At 35.8% G+C, this 24,891-nt stretch overlaps 1 protein-coding gene across 3 annotated transcripts in view; it reads right to left on the bottom strand.

Annotated features, from left to right (window-relative positions):
* Positions 1-22,185, bottom strand: part of LOC131154790 (DNA mismatch repair protein PMS1) — a 76,875-nt gene extending 54,690 nt beyond the window's left edge. Inside the window, exons 1-4 of one of the 3 annotated variants that reach the window (XM_058107543.1) lie at positions 22,024-22,182; positions 21,556-21,916; positions 20,841-21,164; positions 3,044-4,261 (exon numbers count right to left, since the gene is read on the bottom strand). In XM_058107543.1, coding sequence (XP_057963526.1) covers positions 3,044-4,261; positions 20,841-21,164; positions 21,556-21,789 — 1,776 coding nt within the window. In that variant the 5' untranslated portion in view covers positions 21,790-21,916; positions 22,024-22,182. Of the gene's footprint in view, positions 1-3,043; positions 4,262-20,840; positions 21,165-21,555 lie in introns of all 3 variants that reach the window. The other 2 variants (XM_058107545.1, XM_058107544.1) reach the window with 2 other exon arrangements.
* Between the last annotated feature and the right edge of the window lie 2,706 nt (positions 22,186-24,891).

Below are 24,891 nucleotides of genomic sequence, written 5' to 3'. Positions count from 1 at the left end.
TAAACAAAAATTTGATCAAAATACCATAATAATCCAGGAAACTAACAAGCATCAGTTCCAAGAGAAAGATGAAGGTTTCTGGATTTCAATGATGATCCACAGCAATTTATCTTTAGCACAAGTCTTTAACTAAAGGGGATAAATGCAACTACTGTTCTCTGGATCACATACATGAAATCTAAGACTTTCTAAGTATGTTACCCCAACAATTTTCAAACTTCAGTCATAAAGATCTGAATACAAGCTTTATAACCTTTCTTCAAAGGCCTGTGACTCATAAGTGATATAGAGGACTCACACCGCAAAGCAAACTTATTAAGTTCATGAGTTAAAACTTAAAGTAACTGATAACCATCCCTATGAAGCAATGAAGTTTTAAATAGATGATGTCAACTCCAACTAATCATCTTCAGAGGCAAACTTAGGGCCCGTTTAGTTGTGAAAAACAGTTTTCATTTCTCATTTTTGTTTTCTAAAAAATTAGAAAAAATTAAGCTTTTTTTTTTTTTACATCATTTGTATGAAATAATGACTAGCAATAAAAAAGTTTTGGCAATATTCGCTTGTGGAAATATTTGTATTTCTAATTTTTCAAATAATTACAAAAATGCCACCTTGTTTTCCAATTTATATAGAGAATTTGATAGACATCTGTTAATGGTTATTTTAGTCTTTTAGTATTATCAAGTGTGAGTGTTATGTAAATTAGTGAGAACTAGCAAGGGTATTATTCATTAAAATGTATCTGACACGAATGATAAATAGAGGGAGAGACATATCTTTGTGTTAGGTCATTCATTTAGTCAAAAACCTCAACATGGTAATAGAGCTGGTTACTAGGAGGTCCTGGCTTCTAATCTTGTTGCCCGCATTTATTGTGTGGTATTTAAAAATTTATTGTATTCCCTATCATGGGTTTATTTATCGTATGTTTATCTCTCCATGTGCTGTCAGGCTGCATGTGCAGGGGAGTCTTAAAGCTTTTGCATACGTTGTTGGCCCACAAGCAAAAAGCTTAAGCTTTTAGGTAAAGTGGCATTCTAACACCAAGCTTAAAGCTTAGTATGTCAGCTCAAGAAGGCATTATATGGTTTAAAACACTCCTATGGCATGGTTTGGTCGATTCAGTGTTGTAGTACTTGAGTTTGGCCTTCGATGGTGTGCAGTGGATCACTCTGTGTTTTATCATCATATTTCATCAGGTAGGGTCCTTATTGTGTATGTGGATGATACTGTAATTTCAAGTGATGATGATCAAGGTATTCAGAGCCTTAAACATTTTCTAAACTAAGTTTCAAATTATTAAAGATTTGAGAATGTTAAAATACTTTTTGGGTATAGAATTATTCAAATCTCGTATAGGAACTGTTTTATCATAGATGAAGCATATTCCTAATATGTTGGATGAGAATGGCTGCTGGGATCCAAACTTATTGATACACCCATAGATCCTACGAGCAAGTTAGTGTTGAATATGTGTGATTTGTTGTCTAATCCTAGACGATATTGGAGACTTGTTGGAAAGTTGAATTATCTCACAGTCACTTGGCCAAGCATATCTTTTTCAATAAGGATTGTCAGCCAGTTCTTGAATTCCCTGAGGACAAGTCATTGGGACGCATCGCATCTTGAGATATACCAAAGGTGCACCTGAAGAGGTCTCTCATATCAAGATCAGGATCACATTTACATTCAAGGATATACTGATGCAGATTGGGTCAGATCACCTTCAGACAAAAGATCCACAACTGGTTCTGTATCTTTGTTGGCGGTAATTTTTTTTTCCCAGAAGAGTAAGAAACAAATTGTAGTGACCAAGTCTAGTGCTCACTCAGAGTACAGGGCCATGCCTCACACTAGATGTGAACTAGTTTGGTTGAAAAACATGTTAGAAGAATGGGGTTTTCCACATTCTCAGTCTATGGAGTTGATGTGTGATAATAAAGCTGCTCCTCAAATCGCCTCCAATCCAGTCTTTCATGAGTGGACAAAACACATTGAAGTTGATTGCCATTTTGTTCAGGAGAAACTGGAGCAGAAGCTCATTACTACCACTTATGTGAAGTCTGATATGTAACTTGCTAATTTGTTTAACAAAGCTTTGGGGGTGCTCATGTTAAATTTATTTGAAACAAGCTAAAAGCATATGATATCTATGCTCCAGCTTAGGTGAGAGTGTTCATGGTTATTTTAGTCATTTAGCATTATTAAGTGTGTTAGTGTTATGCTAATTAGAGAGAGTTAGCAAGGGTATTATAATCATTAAAATGTATTTGATGTGAATTATAAATAGAGGGAGAGGCCTATCTTTGTGTTGGATCATTCATTTAATCAAAAATCTCAACAACATTTTTTATTATTTTTCTAGATTTCAAATTCTTACCTTGGGTATGGAAGCATGAAACTTGGATCTTGGACTATAATTTGTATGGGTTATGTATTGAGTTCATTCTAAATCCAAACAAATCTAAATTTAAGCTCTAAAATCCACAATCCCAAATACTACCTTATATAATTCTTGAAAAATTTAAAACAAGTTGTTTTTTGTGATTATTGTGAATTTTAGAAATAAAAAATATAAAAAAATGTTTTGCACTTTATACAAACTCTATTTTCTACCTTTGTAATATGAATCTTGAAAAACTAAAAAATAAGCCAAAGTTTTTATAATTCTTTGGAAAACAAAAATGTGGAAAATAAAAAATGTTTTCCACAACTAAATGGGCCCTTAGATTTTCAGAAATATACATACTTCATTCTAAACTCATGTCAAAATACAATGTAACAATGATAATTTGAATTTTGTTTCTGTTTTTTCCCTTTAAACCAAAATACTTATTTGAAAACACCTACTTGTCATTTTATACAACCAAGCCAGAAATTGCAAATGATATTCTCAATATACACAATCCCATATCACAATGAAGTGAGAACACTCAAAATATTCTTGAACAAAGCTCGTGTGTGCATGTGTGAGCACATTTTCCTCATAATATTATTTAAGCTTGAACAGAGACAAACTGAAACAAGCATGACATCATACCTGTCCGAGTTCTCCAGCATTTATGCTGTCTCTAGATGGAAGTGGAATTCCTATTTCATTAGGGTTGTCAACCACTCTAAGATGCTTGGAAGGCTCAATTTCAATAACTTCATCAAAATCATCAGCATGATTTTCATTAACTGGGGATCTTGAAATCAGAGCATTAATTTCAGAAGTCTTCTCCTGCCGACAGTGAAGAGCTTGGTTTCTAAGGACAGGGATCTCAGATAGCGTTGAACTAATATTTTCATGTTTTCTTTTGTTTACTGTCACAAATTTGTCAAGTAACGATTGAACACGGCTTGAACAAACAGATGAATCTCTTTTATTTTCAAAAAGACTTTCCTTAACTGCTCTTGAAGGAGGCGAAACACATGGATTGGATGAAACACCATTGCTGTGAATTTCTGCAGTCAATTGCTGATCGTGACACCCAGAAACAACATTATTATCCTTCTTAGTCCCATGGACTTTAAGAGTAAAGTCCTTTCCCACTGGCATTTCATCATGATTTTTTATCCTTATTTCTTCAGGGGGCTGCTCAATCCCGTTTTCTAGTGTTCTAAAAGAAATGCCACCATCTGCAATCTGTTTTCCTCCACACACTTCTTCTTTAAGATCATTGCCATTTGCAAATACTTGTTTTGACACTAAATGGGATCCATTTTGAGGAGGCAACAACTCAGGCTGATCTACTTGCATAGCAGGCTCAAATCCATTAATAGAATAACTTACGTTACCTGGTGAATAGATCTTCTCTAAACCCTCCCTTAGGGAATACAAAATTGAACCTTCATCAGAAAGAAATATTTTTCTTTTATCAGGTGTTACATTGACATCACATTCTTTGGTTGGAAGAGTAAAATCCAAGATTGCTATGGGATACTGCCTAGAGTTTGCACCCTTATATAACTCATTTACAAGCTTACTGACTTTGGGCATGTCCACAGGTCGGCCATTTACAAAAAAGAATTGTCTATCTCCCAAACTGCGCCCACAACCATGTCCAGGCTTGGAAAGAAAGCCATCAATTTTACAACTGTTGGACACACACACAGTCACAGGTTCTAGGCTGGTGAAAGTATTCAAGCCAAACACTGTTATGATGTTATCTTTAAGCGAACCACTTCCTTGTGTATTGAGTACCACAGACTTCACATTTTTTCCAGTTGTGTTGGTGCAAATTAATCGAACTCCTTTGGCAATAACGGCATAGGCCTGAAAACAAAATAAATGAGACAAACGGACAATGATCCACCCACATTGCAAGAAATACTGAATAACTATTTCATCAATTTTCAACCCCTACTTCCAAATGTAAAAGCAAAATAATAGTCCACACCAGTCACCACACAAAGATGAGACATCAGATCCACCACTAAATATTAAATTCAAAGATTATAATGACTTGCTGAAAGATAATGATGATACCGGTAACAAACCATATTCAAGAAACTGATACTTCAAGTAATCATTTAAATTGTTATACTGCATGTCAACAAGTATCAGGTACTAAAACAAAATATATATATATATATATATATATATATAGAAATATTTTTTTGGCTGAAAACCACCACCATCTCACCCTCAATAGAGAAATATTATTCCCACCTAAATATTGACATTATTTCCCTACGGTTTTATGCCCAAAACTAGGAGTAAGGGAGTTCCCCTAGGCTAATGCTCCCTCATCACAAACACTACAACACCACAATCACCATCCCAACTCCACCACCTTCAGCCAGTAAATATCCCCATGTCAACTAGTAAGCCACTGCCATTGAAGCACAGCTGCACCCCATAACTCCAATGATCACGCCCTACTCTGCCACCTTCATCACCACCATCAATGAATTTAACTTCACATGGAATCCAACTCAGTGGGATTGTATTCCACCTCCAGAAAATGGCAGGGAGTGCAGATAGCGACATAGCCCAAGATTATTAGTAGGCAAAATTTTTCCTTTTCTAGAAAGACTCATAAGATATTGGCAATGTTTTTTGTAACCATTTAATCAACTAAGTTGTATTTTCTTTATACCATGTTTAACTAGTACACAACATGTTCTAGGCCACAGTATTGATACGGGAGCGGATGTTCTCTTGCATTGGCTTATGTTACTCTTTCTCTTTCATTTTTTAATGCATATATAACACTAAAACTTGTGTACTTAAGCTCTCACCTAGGATAATTTACAATCCTTACATGATACTGATATACCGTAGTTAAAAACAAAACTGTTTGACCACTCATGAAGATTATAACATATCTTCTCATGTATCATTGTATAAGATCATATGACAAGGCAAAATCAAAGATCATATCATTAGAATCATTTTTATCTCCATCTCTATATCCTCCATGCATCCTCTCATAACCTTTATTGTCCTTTCCTACCATGTCCATTCAAATCAGCTCCTATAAATATTTTCTAAGTCCCTAATATCCCTTGTATAATATTATCCATATCTTCCCAAAATCGATTTTTAAGGTTTTCTACAAAAGCCCATTTGAGCATAAGCACTAAAGACATTTATTATCTCTTGCCTTAAAATCATCTTGATTTTTATGATTTTATATCCTACTCTTTTAACATCTACAACGCCATCTTTTAAGTATTCGTCTGCAATGATTCTTATGCCATTCTTATATTTTTCCTTTCCAATGCAACAAAGTTTAAATTCTGATTTTTTTAATTTCTCTAGCTTTCTCCCCTGTGCACTTCGGTTAAGCTTGGTTCTTGGAATGTCTATTCCGAGGAATAGATTGGTTATAATAGATTAGTTAAAATCAGTCATAGAAAAATTTACGTTAATATCATAAAACAAATAACAATGTGAAACTTTTATGAGTCCATGACAAAGAATAGACGAGGAATAACTATTCCCAAATTTCACCATGGGAATATATATATATATATACGAAATAAATTTCATTAAAAAAACCTGGTTCCATAAAAAAACTAGAACAAATAAAGTCAAGCCAACAAGTCCCTCCAATCCCTATTTAAATCCTAAAACTAGCTCCCCTGAAAATTCCAAACCCGAGACACCATAAAGAAGTCAAAAACTAAATATTTTCCCACACCAAAGATGAATCCAACTTCTTCCCGTAAAAAACTTTACTTTCCAACCATAAACCCATAAAACTGAACCCTTGCTACACTTCCATACAGCAGCCCTATCCTTCCTTCTTCCAAAGCCAGCAAAAGAGATGACTAACAAGTCTTCCACTAAATAGCGACAGACCCAGCTCTCCTCCATAATACCAAATAGTTTTATTCCAAATCCTCCAAGCAGAGTCACAACGTGAAAAAAGATGGGAGGCTGTTTTGGAATTCCTATAACAGAGCATGCAAACATTAGGAGAGAGATAATTCAAAGTTCTCCTAACCTGCAACAAGTTACTAGTATTAATTTTGTTAAGCACAACCAACCAAGGAAACGCTATTATTTTTGGGAGAACTTTAACCCATGGTTTTAAAACCCATACTGGTGACTGACCCAATGAAGCCACCGGGTTGGTCCGATCGATTGGACCGCTGGGTCAAACTGGTGGTTGAACCGGTGGGTCAGCATTGTATAATAATAATAATAATAATAATAATAATAATAATTGAAAAAGACTTATGTTGTAACTACTGACTTGGATAATAGTAAAAATATTTTTTTATCAGCAAATAGAAAATATATTAACACGGCATCAAGGGGATGCCAACTTATGGTACAAAACATCAAACCACTCTGAAGAGTGTTGCAAACATCAAAGATTACAAAATAACCATTAAAAATTTTCCCACTACGCCAGCTGGAAACAGCAGCAATCCATTGGTCTTTGCAAGTCTAAGTGAAGTAGTTCAATCTTTGAAGGCTCTCTTATTTCTTACTTTCCAAGAACACCAAAAAATGGCAAGAGGGTTGAGGTTCAAAATCTTCCGCTTCTCTTTTGTGGCTCTAATGCCTTTCCAAGCCCAAATCTCCCCTCCAACTGAATTTCCCATAACCCACTGCTGCCCAGTCAAGGAAAGAGCCAAATTCCACAAGTTCCTTGTCCAGGAGCAGTGGAGAAGAATGTGGACCTGTGGTTGACTGATTCTGCATCAGCCATGCAGAGAAAACACCTATTCGTGACTATAAGCCCTCTTTTCGGCAGATTGTCGAGTGTTAATTTTTCATGTATGGAGGGCTGCCATCCTCCAAATGTGAATCCAAGTGGAGTTATTGCAATTTGTTCCCAACAATGAGAGCTTGTAGAAACATTTAACAATGAAAACACCATTTTTGTCCAAAGCCCATTTTGGTTTGTTGGGGATGTTTTGGTGACAGAATTTGTAGAGAAATCTGTAAAAGTCAAAGAGTGTGTGAAGTTCCCATCTGCCATGTCACTTGTAAAAGGAATGTCCCAGAAAATTCCCTGGTCAGTGATTTGGAGATGATGACTGATAAGGGCATTTCTGTCACAAGACAAGCTACAGATGGAAGGAAAGGCAGCTCTAAGATTATTGTTCTTAAGCCATACATCATGCCAAAAGTAAATATTGGCCCCATTCCCTACTTGAAATGTCACAAATTTTTTAATTCATCCCATCCTTTCCTGACGAATTTCCATACACCCACTCCATAGGGACCTCTTCTACCGTTAGTTGTCCAATCATTGTGCTCAAACCCATATTTAGAAACAATAATATCCCACCAAAGGTGGTCTTTCTCCTTCATGAAGCTCCATGACGACTTCTAGAGAAGGACTTTATTGAAGGTGAGGAGGGATTTCAACCCCAAACCTCCCAAACAAATGGGTTCTTTGACCATTCCCTATCTAACAAGGTGAACACCCACCCTCGATTGATCCAGACACCAAGAACAAACATCCCCGATAAGTTGCAATTGTTCAATACAGACAACAAGGGAGGTAACTCCACCATCTCCATATCATTTAGAGGTCCCTTGGAATGAAGATTCCAAGAGACCAAAAGGCTACTCACATTATCCACAAAAAATGAGATAACCTTTGTTCAGCTTAGAGCAGAGTCTTAAAAGATGAGGGAAAGAAGTGAAAAAAGAAACATTCCCGAGCCATGGGTCTTTCCAAAAACGAATCCAAGAACCCCTCCCCACTTCAAATTTAGTGTGAGGGGTGAAAATAAAGTAAATTTGGGAAATAGACCTCCACAAACTCCCCAAAGAACATCTCAAACAAGCATTGGTATCCCACTCAATTACAACATATAACTCTATGCCACATGAAATTATCTTCTAAAGGGGAGCACCACAACCATTTAGCTAAAAGGGCAGTGTCTTAAGAAACCCAAGACCCACCCCCCCCCCCTTCCTTTCTAGACCTACAAACCTCCACCCAGCTCACTAAATGGACCCCACGACTCCCCACACTATCATGATTCTCTCAAGCTTACCAGCAATTCTGACTGGAATTATAAAAACAGATAAAAATACAGCAAAATGCTAGAAAGACAAACCTCAATAAATGTTCTATCCCAATAGAAAAAAGTGCACTCTTCCAACCATGTAATCTCTTTGTAACCCTTTCCACTACTGGATCCCAAAAATCCGCCCCCTCTAAGATTCCCTCCCAAACGGAACCCCTAAATAAGTTAGGGGCCAAACCAGCATACCACATCCACATTTGCAGCCCAATCACTAGTTCTCTCGATGGGTACATTTAAGGCTGCTAAACCACTCTTCCTCGTATCAATTTTAAGCCCAGAAACCCTCTCAAAAATTCAAATACCCAAAATTCATCTAAAAAAAAGGTTATGATCATCAAGGAATAAAATCGTATCATCAACAAATTAAAGATGAGAAACCACCACCTCCCTCATTCCCCACACCTAAACCCTTTAGCCAAACCTCTTTCAACTGCCCTATGCACCATCCCACTTACATCAGCTGCAAGGACGAACTAAAAGGGAGATAACAGGTCTCCTTGTCTAGCCTCTTGAAGCAGTAAACCAAGATTTAGGTTCGCCATTAACAACTAAGAACCACATATTAGGCAAGCAGCTCCTAATCCACCTGCCCCAACACTCCCCAAAACCCTTTCTCATGAAGACCTTATCTAGGAAACTCAAACTCACTAGTTTTCTCAAAATCTACTTTGAAAATGAACCCCCTCTTCTTATTCCTACAAATGTCCTCCACCACCTAATTAGCCACCAAAATACAATCCATTATTTGTCTCCCCACTACTAAAGCACTCTAAGCACTTGAATAGTAACATTGAGCACCACACTCAACCTATTAGCTAGATTTTAGTCATAATCTTATACACATTAGATACAAGACTAATAGGTCTAAATTCCTCAACCTTGGAAGATCTAGCTTCCTAAGGCACCAAGGCTATAAAAGGGGAATTGAAACTCTTGCCTAAAATTCCATTCCCACAGAAATTAGTGAAGACTTTCATCAAATCACCCTTAACGAGCTCCCAACAATCTTGAAAGAAAACCATGTAAAAGCCATTTAGACCTGAAGCCTTCTCTCTATCCATCTCATCAAATGGTCTCTTTAACCATTGCATATAATCATCAAAAATAGAATCCCAAACTAAACCCTCAATCATCAGTCTATGGATTTTCTCTAAATACAATTTGCAAAAGAAATCAGTAATAATAGATGCAATTAGACGTTAAATATTCGTAAACCTCCCATCCCCCAAATCCAGCTCCTTAATCAAATTCTCATCTTGTAACCATTAGCTAACCTATTGGGAAAAAAAAGAATTGCAGTCACCATCTTTAACTCCGCCTGTGATGCACTTAATGTCCTAATTTTTTCACACCCAATCGGTCCCAAGCCCAGGTAAAAGAGGAGAGTTGCATTCCAAACACTGTGATATGAATCCTTACCGAATATTTGCTGGGACGTCCTTAACGAGCGACGTGTTGCACTTGTACCACCCAGGTGTAGCGAAAAGTGGGCGAGGTTGGGCTAGGTCGTCACCCCAAAGCAACGCACCGTGTCGGCGCCCGAGTACGGTGTCAAATACACGAGAGTTCCTGCATCATTCAGGACGTGGGCAGGTAAAGACGTTAGTTCAAGAAACTATGATTAGATTAGCAACTTGGAATATAGGGACACTTACGGGTAAAAGTATGGAAATTGTGGATACAATGATCAGAAGAAGAATTAATATAATTTGCCTTCAAGAAACTAAGTGGGTGGGGGAGAAAGCTAGAGAAATTGATAAATCAAGATTTAAACTTTGGTACAATGGAAAAGAAAAGCATAAGAATGGAGTAGGAATTACTATAGACAAAAACTTAAAAGATAGCGTTGTTGATGTAAATGAAGTAGGGGATAGAATTATAAAAATCAAGATGGTAATAGGACAAAAGATATTTAATATCATTAGTGCTTATGCTCCTCAAGTCGGCTTAGTGGAAAATCTTAAGAAACAATTTTGGGAAGATATAGATAGTATTATACAAGGCATACCAGGGACTGAGAAAATATTTATAGAAGGAGATCTGAATGGACACATTGGATGGGATAATAAAAATTATGAGACGATACATTGAGGATATGGATATGGAGACAAAAATGAGCCTGAGGAGATGATCTGAGACCTCGCTATATCATATGATTTTAATATAACGAATATTTGTTTTAAGAAAAGAGAAAAACACTCAATAACCTTTAAAAGAGGCCAAAATAGCAATTAAATAGATTTTTTTTTAACTAGTAGGGTACACCGTTTATCATGCAAGGATTGTAAAGTTATTCCAGGTGAAAGCCTAACCACACAACATAGAGTCTTAGTGTTAGATATATGTATTAAAAAATGGTAGAAAAAGGTTAAAATAAACCAATATAAAAGAACTAGGTGGTGGAACCTAAAAGGAGAAAATATAATAAAATTCAAAGATAAAATGATCAAAGATGAGGATTGGACTCTAGAGGATGGGATATTCTTTGGAGTAGATTAGCTAACTCTATTAAAAAGATAGTAAGAGAGATTTTAGGTGAATCAAAGGGAAGATTCTCAAATAGCAAAGAAAGTTGGTGGTGGGATAAAGATGTACTAAAAGCCATAAAGACAAAAAGAATTTGGTATAAAACGTGGCAAAAATGTAGAAACAAGGATAACTTTGAAAATTATAACGAGGCAAGAAAAGATGCAAAAAAGGCCGTTAGTGAAGCTAAATGTATATCATTTAATAGTTTGTATGATAGATTAGATACAAAAGAAAGGGAAAAAGATATATTTAAACTTGCTAAAGTTAGAGAAAGGAAGGGCAAGGACTTAGGAAATGTAAAATGTATAAAAAGTGAGGATGATATTGTCTTGGTTAAGGACGAACACATTAAAGAAAGATGGCGAAGTTACTTTAGTAAGTTGTTTAATGAAAACCAAATAGAAGGCTTAAACTTAGAATTGTCAAATGAGGAAAAGACTAAAAATATGAGATTTATTCACAAAATCAGAGTTAACGAAGTAAAGTTTGCACTAAAAAAGATGAAAAATGGAAAAGCTATGGGACCAGATAACATCCCAATTGAAGTTTGGTGATAATGGAATTATATGGTTAACTAATTTATTTAATACAATTATAAAAACTAAGAAAATTTCATATTAATGGAGGAAAAGCTCTTTAATACTTATATACAAAAATTAAGGAGATATTCAAAATTGTAATAACTATCGTAAAATTAAACTTATGGGTCATACAATGAAATTATGGGAAAGGGTAGTTGAACAAAAATTAAGATAAGAAATAAAGGTCTCAGAAAATCAATTTGGGTTTATGCCTGGGAAATCTACCACAAAAGTTATATATCTTTTAAGAAGATTAATGGAAAAGTTTAGAGAAAAGAAGAGGGACTTGCATATGATATTTATTGACCTTGAGAAAGCATATAATAGGATACCTAAAGAAGTTCAATGGTGGGTTTTAGAAAAAAATGGTATATGTAGTACGTATACTAATGTCATTAAGGATATGTACAATGGAGTAATGACAAGTGTAAGGACTATAGATGGAGAAACTAGAGAATTTCCAATCACCATAGGTGTACATCAAGGATCTTCTTTGAATCCTTATCTTTTTGCTTCAGTGATGGACCAATTGACTAAGAGTATTCAAAAGGAGGTACCATGGTGCATGTTGTTTGCAGATGATATTGTATTAATTGATGAAACTAGGGACGGAGTAGAGGCTAAGTTAGAATTATGAAGAGAAGCTTTGGAATCTAGAGGCTTTAGGATAAGTAGAAATAAGACAGAATATATGAAATGTAATTTTAGTAATGATAGGAGGAACAAAGTTAAACTTGATGATGAAGAAATAAATAGCACTTGTAGATTTCGATACCTTGTATCTATCATGCAAGCTAAAGAAGAAATTGAAGATGATGCAATGCATAGAGTTAAAGCAGGTTGGGTAAAATAGAGAAGTGCTTCAAGTGTGCTCTGTGATCGTAGGATACCCATAAAATTGAAAGGGAAGTTTTATAGGACAACTATAAGAACCAGCTATGCTATATGGATTGGAATGTTGGGCGACGAAGAAACATAATATCCAAAAAGTAAAAGTTGCCAAAATGAGAATGCTTAGATGGATGAGTGGTATAACATTGAAATATAAATTAAGGAATGAACATATTTGCGGTAAGTTAGATGTAGCTCCTATAGAAGATAAGATAAGGGAGGGACGACTCAGATGGTATGGACACTTGCAACGTAGGCCACATAGTGCACCAATGAGGAAGAGTGAGTTTGTTACTGTGGGGGACAGTAGAAGGGGTAGGGGTAGACCTAAAATAACGTGAGAGGAGATAGTAAGGATTTAATATCCCTAAATATGTCAAAAGAAATGGTTCATGATCACATAAATTGGCGAAAAAGGATTCATATAGTCGACCCCACCTAGTGGGACTTAAGGCTTGGTTTTGTTGTTGTTCACCATCTTTCACCCACTTAAAATTTGGTCATTTGCCTCCAACTCCTCATTTCTTCAAAAATCACCTCTTCCAACTCATTTTTGATAGAGACTCTTCTGCCATCCTCATTTTCTGACTGAATAACCTCCTCCTCCACCAACTCACCTAAAAGACTAGATTTCTATGTCTAAATGTCTCCAAACTCCCCCTTATTCGAAGGTATCAATTTCTCCTTCAGTCGTTTCAATTTCCTCAATAATCTAAAAACTTCCCAACCTCTCTCCACCATGGTCTTAAATTTCCACGAAATTGTCAAAATTTCCATCGAAATTTCCGATTTTCGTCACCCTCAAAATCGAAATGGCATTCGATCTCTGTTTTGCATAATTTCCATTGAAATCTCATTGAATCATCCGAAATTTATCGAAATCTCGAAATTTTAGCAAAATTTGTCGCACTTTTAACTATACGATCAAATTTTAATGAAATTTCTATCTTAATTTATTTTATCGAAACAAAAGATATTACAAGTGCTTTTGAAATTATATGAAAAAATAACTTACAGTAACATTTTATTTAACCATTCATGTCTAAATTATCATTATTTGTATAAATAATAATGATTTATGAATTTCATTTGTATTAACTGAATATGTTTAATGTACATTATCTTACAAATGTGTTTGATACACATACTATTTTAGAACTTTTCTACCTCATACAAAACATAGAAGTATTTAATTTGTAATGTATTAGTCCTAAAACTTATATTATTATGTTTGTTAACCATTTCTAAAGTTTCACAAAGAATTCCCTGCTTTACTACTAATTTCCGTTATTTTTTCAAATCAAAATCGAAATTCACATCAAAATTGAAATTTTCATCGAAATTTCCGTACTTTTGGAGCTTATAATTTGAGTCGAAATCGAAATTTAATACCTTGCTCACCACTTCCTCTCCCCAAGAATCCTAACCCCAAGGCTTAAATGACACATGGTTCAGCCACATGTTCTCAAAAAGACGTAGGACACCACAACACCCTACTAGACTCCAACAAAATAGAGAAGTGATCTGAAGTAGTCCTATGAAGAGTAGTATGAGGGAGGTTGGGAAATTCATCCTCCCACTCACTACATAACAAAAACTCACCCTACTAGCCACACTCTCACCCCCCCCCCCCCAAAAAAAACCCCATCAAACCAACTGAATGAAGCATTCCCCAAAGGGAGATCTCTCACCCGCAATCCCTAATAAATGAGTAACACTCGAGCATACTCATGGTAGTTCTACACCCCCCCCCCCTTTTTGTTCTCTCTTGGAAAACTAACCACTTTAAAAATGTGTCCCATGATCCACCTCAAAGTTTTAAAAACTGAACCAAACTAGCTGGTCCAACCGAGCTAGACCGGAACTAGTCACCTCACCGGTTTGGATAGAAGGCTTAAACCAGATTTGGTGTGGACCGGTATCAACCCGGTCAAACTTGAGTAACTCGGGCTGACTCGGTCAAACCCAGCGAACCAAGTGGGGGTGACTCGAATTTCATTAATACTTAAAAAATTGCGTTTTGAGAGGGACCTAGGACAAAACCTCAGACCTCAAGCATGTGCTGCAAGGACCTTGCCATGGGAGCCACATTCATTTTGTGTTCTAAAATATGCATACAAGTTCATACAAAATTATATGCAAAAAAAAAAATATATATATATATATAGAATTTTCAAAAATTAAAAATATTTTATGTTGAAGCTTAAAATATTAAGAACACCGAATATTAAAAACTCTAAAATTTTCATATTTGGTAACGAAAATTAAAAAAACAAAAACAAAAACAAAATATGTAATAAATCAATTAAACGCAATTTTTATTTTGCACATTATTAACATTTCCTTTTTCTTAATTTTAAATAAATATTTATTTTTAATAGTATCTAAAAAATATAATAATGAATTTTCTACTTAATTTTCTGCTCTTTTCTTTCTTCCAAATAAAGTTCTAAATACAAACAAAATGATAATAATTTATTAATATTAACATCATCATTAAAGTCTCTTTATAATACACAAATATAATATATATATTTCCGATTCGGCCACTAGTTCAACATGCCGATCAAACCGGTTGAACCGACCCGATGGCTTCACCGAATCGATCATCGATCCGGGTTATAAAACCATAATCCACATAAGGGAACAAAAGCAAAAGATAGAGCAAAGTTCTTCCCATAAAGAGTTCGTCAAAGTAGGTCTAGAAGGTCCATAAACATAAAGAGAGTTACCATTGCCCCACCCCTCTCACTTCAAACAACACTGACAAAGAAAAAAACCCAATTAAAGAATCAACTTTCAAAATAAAGCGTGAATCCCGCAAGACAAGAATACCCCCTAAAGCGCCACACGAAGGCAAAAATTCCCAATCCCTACAACACCCACCACAAATAGTCTTCACTACACCCTCATATATGAATTCCAATTTAGTTTCCTGGATAAGGACGATATTAAACGAATTCTTATCCAAAACCTCCTTAATCAAACACCTTGTCCTCAAGCTACCTAAACCTTTCACATTCCAACTTACTATCTTCACAATCAAACACGTTTACCACCCTTTCCAAAACCTTACCACCCCCATAATTAATTGTCGATGCTAGATTTTATAGCTCTTTCTGGACTTTCTTCTTCCTTCTCTCATACGTCCTAGGACTCAATCCCAACCTAACCACTCTCCCAATCAGGTCTACCAAATCCAAGTCCATGTCTCAAGGAGTTGTTGCAGGTCTAGGCAATCCCTCTCACCTCCCTTAAAACTAGGATCACAGCCTCTCCCCTAGAAAAGTCATCCCTATAACAAAGAGTTACTAGAGAAGGCATAGGTTGGATAAGGATGTGAAGAATTCTTTTACTAGATGTGCAAGGGTCCTCACTACGAAAATCCATTTGCCTACAAAAGGGAACAACTGACTTAAGATACGAGGTAGGGACTAATCCCATGGCCAGGGTTAAAAGGCAAAGTTCCCGCATTGTTTAAAGCTCTCACTTAGTTACAGTTATGCTTGGAAGAACTTATACCTATTTGTGCAAGATCTGAATTTGACTGAAGGCTTACACTCTCCATATGTTGCAAACTCTATTCAGGAATTTCCTCCTCATCTACCCCATCCTCTGCAAGATCTTTGAAAAGAGCTTCAAACAACTAATTCAATCCTTCTAAATGAAATTTAGCTCTCATTTGATCAACTAGAAACTCCTTCTCAAACTTGCACATACTACCCATATCTTCACCTGAATCATACATCAAACCATTTTCCACATCCCCTTCTGAAATCATGTTTGTCATCTCCATATAAGCTACAATTGAAGGATCAGTTTAATTGCCATTAACATCAACATTTTTGCTGATCATGAAATCCTTTTTAACAGAGCGCTCTACTATAGGTTCTCTAGAAAACAAACAATCCTCTTATCTCTGACCATCCAACCCTTCTAATTTCCCTTGTTGAAGTCAGCCCTACAACATCTCAAACACTGGCCTTGTTTGTTGCAGTTCTAAAGTTGAGCTCTTAGAATTAGAGCCCTTATCTTTAATGACTCATACAGTTTTTTGTCTTCTTTTTCTCAAGGTGACTTAGGCCTCTGATATTTGTGCATTGAGATGGAATGCCTAACAGGAAAAAAGCCCTCTGGCCCATGTGATTGCGAATTGTAGCCATTCCATAATCCATACTCAACACTGACCCTGTAGAGACCCGGAGAATTATAGCAATTAAATGATAAAGGAAAAGAAGAAGGAAAGAAATTCAAAAGGGAATCTTCAGGGCTTCGTCGACGAGAGCCCTGTGCTCGTCAACGAACTATCTTCTTAAACTTGTCGACGATGACATGTGTCTCGTCAACGTGATGTTACCGAGAGAGGTGATTTCAAGACCTTCAGGCTCGTCGACGAACCTGTAACCTTCGTCGACGAACTCCCTTCTTGGGCTCGTCAACGAAGTGACGTGGCTCGTCCACGAGACCACGTGGACAGCTGCCTATAATTAGCCGAGAGCCGGGATTTTGCGAGAGAAAATTTGTTTCTCTTTCTCTCTCTAGAAACGGCAGTTCTACCTTCTCTCTAGGGTTTCAGCCCCGTTTTTGGCCGGTTTGACGATCAGGAACCCCCACGGTGCTTGTGGGAGAATTCTTTATGACTTTGCCGAAGCAGAATTTCAGTTTGGAGTTTTGGTGCAGCATCCCAAAACCAAGGTAAGTTGAGTATTTCGGAGTTTAATGATTTATTTGGATTATTAGGGACCTAGGAAGTGTTTTATGAAAATTATTTTGGGGTTTTGTTGAATGTTGTGAGAAATGAGTTGTTTGATTTGGTGAAAATATGATTTTTAGGCTTTTGAGTTGGGAACACCGAATATCGTCAAAATTGGGTGTTGTTGTGAGTATCTCAGTAAACCAGGTGAGAGGAATAAATTAGAACAAATATTTTTGTGAAATACTGGGTGAATTATATGTGAAATGAATTATTGTATTTTCCCTAAAATTATTATGATATGATTCATAAATGGAATTTGTGTGGCATATGATCATATGAAAATGATGAAATGTTGATTGCGATTTCTGGATAATAATGAAATGGGATAAAAGGATGTATGGAAACGATTTTTATGAAAACAGTGAAAGTATGAAATACTGATATTTGTGTATATAGAGAGATGTGGAATTATGTGAAATATGGAAAGAGTTTTATGAAATGAGGTAAATATGAAATATTGATATATATATATATACTGGAAATGATGAAACATGTGATATGTATTATGCATATTGTTCTGAAAGGAAACTGGTATTGAAATACTAAGAATTTATTGGTAGACAGATGTGAATTTACTAGGAATATTGAAATGTGAACATTGTAACTAACAATTGCAATGAATATTGAATTTGGAAATGCTAATATGAGAAAAGTGGAATAGTGGAAAAGAAAACCCTGATGGAATGGTTATGTAAACCCCAGCGATGGGTTATGATATCGAGCACGGTACCAATGCTAGCGGATGAAAAGTGCAACCACACAGACTCGTGGAGCGTGTGGCGAGGCAGTACGAATGGACCAGAGAATGGTTGTATATTGCCCCCTGAATTCCGAACCAGGGTATAAGGCAGGCCATTCGTTACTACAGACAGGTATATGGTATTATTTGATCTAACCGGGTCGGTCAACCGCCATTAGATCTAGCCTTTGGGCCGCACAACCCTGACCATGGGGGGAAGAATGGCATGGAGAAAGATTCTCAAGGCAGCCATGAGTTACAGACATGGGTGTATGGGTTACCAAGGATACTTATGTTGGAAAATGGAAAAGAAATGGAAATGGAAATGAAATGAAAATGAGAAATGAAATTGTGTGAGTAAATAAATAATTAAAGGGAAGTAAGACACACCGCCTGAGTGCTTACTGAGTAAGGTGAGTGCTCTGATAAGTATCAGTTGTAGCTGAACTTGGGTTAATCGGATTAGGCTGCAAACGATTTTAGGGCAGAGGGAAGTTGCTTGTAGGGACGGGTAAGTTTCCTTATTCTCAGGAACTTCACGGGTAAACTTGGATTATGAATGAATGATTTTGGAAATGGAAGTAAAAGCTTATGAAAGCTTGTGTTGTATATCTATATGATTATGATTATGGAAATGATATATTTCCTCATAAGATACTATCACTGATATGTTATATGCTATGAAACAATGAATCTCATATTGTCACACACTGTAAATAATTTATTCTGTTTTGCTGAGATGTGTCTCATCCAATCATTTAAATATTTCAGGAAACCGAGAACGAGCTGGTAATAGAGCTCCCAGATAGAGTGGAGCTGGTACCCTAATATACAAGGTGAGTGTGTAAACTAGGGATGGATGATTTCCCTAGAGTTTTGTTATTTTGGGATGTAAGTTGATATATAAACTTCTAGTTAGTTGACACTCTGGTATGTGTATTCACTGTGATGTACACATATATATATTTTATGACTTCCGCTGATAGGAATACTGGTATGACCGTTTTATCCAATACCCACCCCGGGCAAGGGTCATGCTTAAATGGTATCGGGGTGGTGACGTGGCTGATATGTTATGTATGCTAATATGTGGAAAAAAAATGGTAAGGAAAATCGGGGCACAAAACCTCCTCTAATAGCATCAGCATAGGATATTTTCAATAAGTCTCTAGAACACACTTCTCCTCTTACCTGATGTTTGATGATCTGCAATCCAAAAATCTCCAACTAACATTGTTAGATTTACGAGTCTCAACTGTGGTCGACAAGAATTCCAATAGGGCAACAAGAAGAGCCCTCCACCCATTCTTCTGATCACCCTACAAGATGCAAAGGGCAGGAAGAAACTTGTTACAGTCTCTCTCCAGGTGTAAATATCTATCTTTGCCATTTTCAAGAAGCTTCATACCCACATTGTTCCCAGCCTTCCTAAATCTAGTTCTATGGCAACTCTCTGTAGTCCCTACTGCCTCACAAATCACTCCTAGCATATTAAGGACCCAAACAAGTTCCTCCTTCAACACGATGTATGATACGTGTTTACCAACATATTTCGTAATGCAGTATATCGCACAATCCAACCAATTTATAAAAAACACTTTCCTCTCAATTTAGAGATTAGCAAACTCTCCCATCCCTGTATCAAGCACCTACGAGGGGTTTGTGTCTAGCCAAGAAGTCAAGGGGGCCAAGGTATTAAGAAAAAAGTGGCATAGGGCAATGCATCATAAATGTAGGCAACCTCTCTTGCTACGAAGATGAAAGCTCAAGTTAGGAACTAGCATAACAGAGGTTTCACGAAGCTAGGGTTGATTTTGCGACCTATCTAAAAGTTGGGGATGGGAGTTCGAACACAGCGAGGACCTCTCCAATCATGTTTGGATCTTGAGCTTCTGCCAAAACCAAAGAAGGAAAGGCTAAGGGGAACGGGTGTCAGGTTGGGCTTGGAATTAAGGCAAGGGTCGGTGATTAGGACGTCATCCAGGGAGGAGAAGAAGCTTTTCTATAGAGATTTGAAGAGGGGCTAGGACATGAAATGAGGGATAAAATGCCATCTTGAGGACTCAAAAGGGCAAGGGCAAGAACACCAAGAAGAAAGCATCATAACTTTTGACTCACCATGGAAATATATATTCCTTTCTTATTGCATATTGAATAAAATAATAAGGAAAATATAAGGAATAGCTATTACCTACATTCCCAAAATTTCACTATATTCCATTTTATTCCGAGAAAAGCTATTTCATGACCCAAACATAACCTTAGTTTCTGGTACTTAGATTATGTTAATTTATTTTTCTTCTAATCATTGTGTCAACTATATTCAGAGTTTTACCATTAAGTGTCCCCTATATTCCAAGTTTCTAATCTCACCCTATCCCCCTGAACTAGCTTCTTTGTCAACCCGCTTCAAGAATGATGGTGGAACCCTCAAATATTTGACACCATACTAGGCAACCGACACAGCACGTCACTTTGATGCGACGAATTGGCTCACCATTGCCCATTTTTAGCTACACCCAAGTGGTATGAGTGCAACAAATCGCTCGTACAACCCCCCTCCCTCAATAAATAATCAATAAGAGTACATATTATATCTAAAAACTTTACACTGATTGTTAGCCTAATGCAACCCTCCTCTTAAACCTTTGGGACCAGCTATGTGTGAAGAGAATTAGAGGACATTGAGTGCATCATAAGTGGGGTCAGGTAAAACTACAAAAGTGCATATAGTTAATACTTTCAGAAACATATCAAATTTACAAACATTTAGTCCTTCCACATTACCCAGTACTAACACATAAAGCAATGCCAAAATTTAATCATAACTATGTGGCATAAAGTAGTAGCTCACATTTAATAAAGAAACAAGCTTTCCATATTCCTTGCGGATGTTGCGACTAAATTCTTTGCTTCGAACAGGCAAATTAGAGAACAACTTCTTTATTGTAACAGTGGTACCAATTTGGCGGGCTGTTTTCCTTTCAGCAGTTAAGTTACCTGAATGGTCAAAAGTCAAGTGCGTTGCAACCGATTCATTTTTTGTTCTTGTTTCAACAGTCAAATTCCCTAATGCACAGAGGGAACTCAATGCCTCCCCTCTGAACCCAAAAGTGGTCAAAGACTGAAGGTCAGGGAAGTTTGCCAATTTAGACGTGTGATGCTTGAGTGCAAGAACCTGCAAAAAAAAAAAAAGAACACGACAATGAAAATAGCTGAATGAATCAGAATGATACAATTGCAAACACAGAAAAACCAGCGTGCAGGGTTTTCAATACCTGTTTCAAAATATTGGAGTGCCAAATAACTAGAAGTTTCATGATAATCAACTACTAGGTTTATTTTTGTGCTGCTTCTGATGCACACAACAATGATGAAATCCAGCAAACGGTGTTCAATAAATCCCGCAAATAAACACATTTTAGTAAAAGAAGATCCGTTGAGGAGAAAAAAAAAAAAAATTTCCATTTTCTAAATCACATTCGAGTAAGTGAAACTGTGACGGCCATTGAACCAAAAAGACAAAGGAAATGAAACTAGCACAACACAAATTTTATATAGATAGCTACCTTGAAGTTGCTAGGTGAAACGCCACACCCATTATCGCTGACCTGAAATGATTCTTCACCGTAATCCTTCAAACTAATCTCAATGCGGGTTGCGCCGGCATCCAAGCTGTTCTCGACCAACTCCTTAACAGCCGAAGAAAGATCTAGAATCACCTGCCCAGCACAAATCCTGTGGACTATGCCCTTGTTAATAGGCCTAATAGTCGGAGAATCCGACGGCGCTACTCCTTCCATGGAAGCCTCAATCACAGTAACATCGCATCATCATCATCAACGAACGCAAACCGATATAATAAAGCTTTGGTATAGATTTCGTTCTCATAGAGAGAAGACTTGAAACAAAAATTGGCGCGAAGAAACCCTAGAACGTAAGAACAGAAAACTTACAATAGTGGAAGCATTAAATAAAAACGCAGGGAAATTCAAGAGATTCATATGGGAGAGGGATGAACCCTAATTAACACGAACCCCTGTGGATTTTGCCGCCAAAACTGCAGAGCTACGCGAGCTCGTCCCTTGCTTATTAGATTTCAACTTTCAAATTTTGTGAAAAGCGTGTAATTTTTTTTTTTTTCATTTAAGCAATTTTTTTTTTATTAGGGTGAAAACTCCAACCACCGGCGAGCCCTTTGACCGTGCGGCACCAAACCCACAGGCAGCAACCTACCCCCTGGTTCGCTACCCAAGTAAATTGGATGTGGTCGAAACTTATACACACTTGGGTTGGACGTTTGGGATGCGGCTCTCCTCCTGATAGATCCCCATAGGTGTAAACGAGACCCTCGAAGGGGCAACAAAGCACACCGTGACTTTGCCTCACTAAAATTCAAACCTCCGATGCTCCAATGCCTACCCTCCTACCATGCTCATTTAAGCAACAATTTTTGGTAGTACATATAGTAAATTAGGTATAATATAAGTCAACATAGGTTCACGTTTTACTTATTCTCCACGTCAACTAGTGACATTATGAACTCCTCACAAATAATATTTTTCTTTCTAATTTGACATATATCTTTTTAATCTTATACATAGGTACCTTTTACACCTTTCTTAGGTCGCATTCAATTTCACATAGGTATGCACTACTTTGAATTTTAATATATTAACTAATTTAACAAATAAATTTTAAATTTGAGATAAAAATTAATTTAATATTACTCATCTACCAATTTATATATCAAATGTGCCTAAGATGGACTCAAAAGAGTCAAAAGTGTGATTCTATTTAAATTTTTATTATGTATTAGCGAGCTTTAAAGTTATACTTCAACTAATAAGTGCGATTGGTTGAATTTGGTGAAAGCAAATTCAAGATCAAATTAAACTTAGTTTGGTTCAATTCATCGAATTTTCATGTACTAACTAATTCTCGTAAAAAAATAACACCAAATTTAAACACTAAGTGATTGGTGAAAGTATGTAAATCCCCTCTAATAAAAGAAAAGTATATTAAAAATAAAATATAAATTTTATTGGTTCGCATTAGCTTCTTAAATTCTTAACTTTAAAATTTTGAAATTTGAGAGAGATTGTGAAAGTCAAGAAGGCCTATTGTTTTATTCTACCACACCAATATAACACCGTAACAAAGACCAGATACTATACATAAATTTAAAAATATTTGTTTTAGAATCAAAATATAGTTACATAAAAAATAAAATAAAACTAATAAAATTATATCTAAATTATATAAAAATAAAAATATACGTATTACATTTTGTGGTGGGAAGATAGGAGTTTGACAAAATATATGTTTGTCTCGTAAGCAAATAATTAATTAGCATATTTTATGAAATTCATGCATAACTAATTTTTTTAAAACGTTCCATAAGGGTTAAGTGTGTTAGTTTACATATAAGCCTTTAGATTTTGTAATATATATAACATAAAATGTTAGTTAGCCTTCAAAATTATAATCTTTTGGTTTGGTTAATGTTTGATGTAATTGGTGTAATGAAAATGGTGAATTGGGTATTTAAAATTTTTTTCCTAAGTTAGGTTCAAGTCATAATCAGTATTACACAACCTAATGGCTTTCTAAGAATATATCGATATCGCAGATATTTAAAGAATGTATGTAAAGCAATCAAGACAATAAAAACTGAACATACATGTACAAAAATGTAAAGTGTGAAAAATAAAGAGCCAACATAAAATTTGTTATCCGGTTTCGTCAAATCCTGCTTACATTCCCGCCTTAAGCAAACAAGTGAAAGGATTCCACTAAGGCTTGTTTAATGGGTGGAGTGGCACCTAATACAGCATCATCTCCTTACTAGGCAAGGGAATACCTCAGGTCACATTACACAACTGACTCCAACCTTCACAACTACACCTTACAAGATGGTGCTCTTAGTTCTCCTAACCGAATTTGAATCAATCCGAGACTTTCTTAACCGGGTCTAAGTCTATCTGGTGCTCTCCTAACCGAGTCTGAGCAAATTCGGTGCATGTTACAGGCTAGTGCAATTATCTTCCAACCACACATCGAAAATACAATAATATCAATATTTTTGTACAACTATGAATGCTTCTACAAAAGTAGATGTGTACAAATTTAAAGCACAATGCACTTACATATGATATGAATTTGAGTTAAAGTGAGAGTGTGTATTTTTCTCAATCTAATATTTGAATCAAGTATATATGATGAGTGCTCAAAGATTTAAACCCAAATAATATTTTTCTACAAAATTGTTTTTCAAGTAAAGTGCAGGAGAACCTATAATTTTACTTTCAAATAATTTTACACAAAACAAAATACAAGCATTTGAAATTCTATGTGCAAAAAGGCTTCTAAGCGATAATGTATTACTCCAACAAAATATTTAACAAGGAAGTATGTGGAGAAATATCAAAGCTTACTTTCAAAAAGATTTTCAAAGTGAAAAGAAAATGAGAGTATTTATGCTTTGAATGTAAACTAAATGCCCAAATAAATAACTCCTCAAACAATTCTTAAGAGCAAAAAACTTGCTAATGAAAATAGCAAGGGAGACAATCAAAAACTCTCTTAAAAAAATGATTTTGAAATAAATAAGAGTAAGAGTGTAATAACCCAGAAAAAAAAAACATTATTAATTAAAATTATTAATCAATTAATTAGTTAAATATTATTAAATTAATATATTAAATAAACAAATAAAAAGAAATAGTATGAAAAGAAAAAAAAAACTAATTAGAATAAATATATATATATATATATATATAAAAGTTTAATATACTATACATATAAGTTAAAGTATAATATATTAATCAAAAGCTTCTTAAAGAATCAATCTTCAATTTCAATTCCAAATTGAAATTTGGAATCAAGTTGCGCCTCTCTTCAGT

This window comes from Malania oleifera, chromosome 5, assembly GCF_029873635.1.
Source record: "Malania oleifera isolate guangnan ecotype guangnan chromosome 5, ASM2987363v1, whole genome shotgun sequence".
Lineage (NCBI taxonomy): Eukaryota > Viridiplantae > Streptophyta > Magnoliopsida > Santalales > Ximeniaceae > Malania > Malania oleifera.
This window is presented reverse-complemented; position numbering and strand designations above follow the sequence as displayed.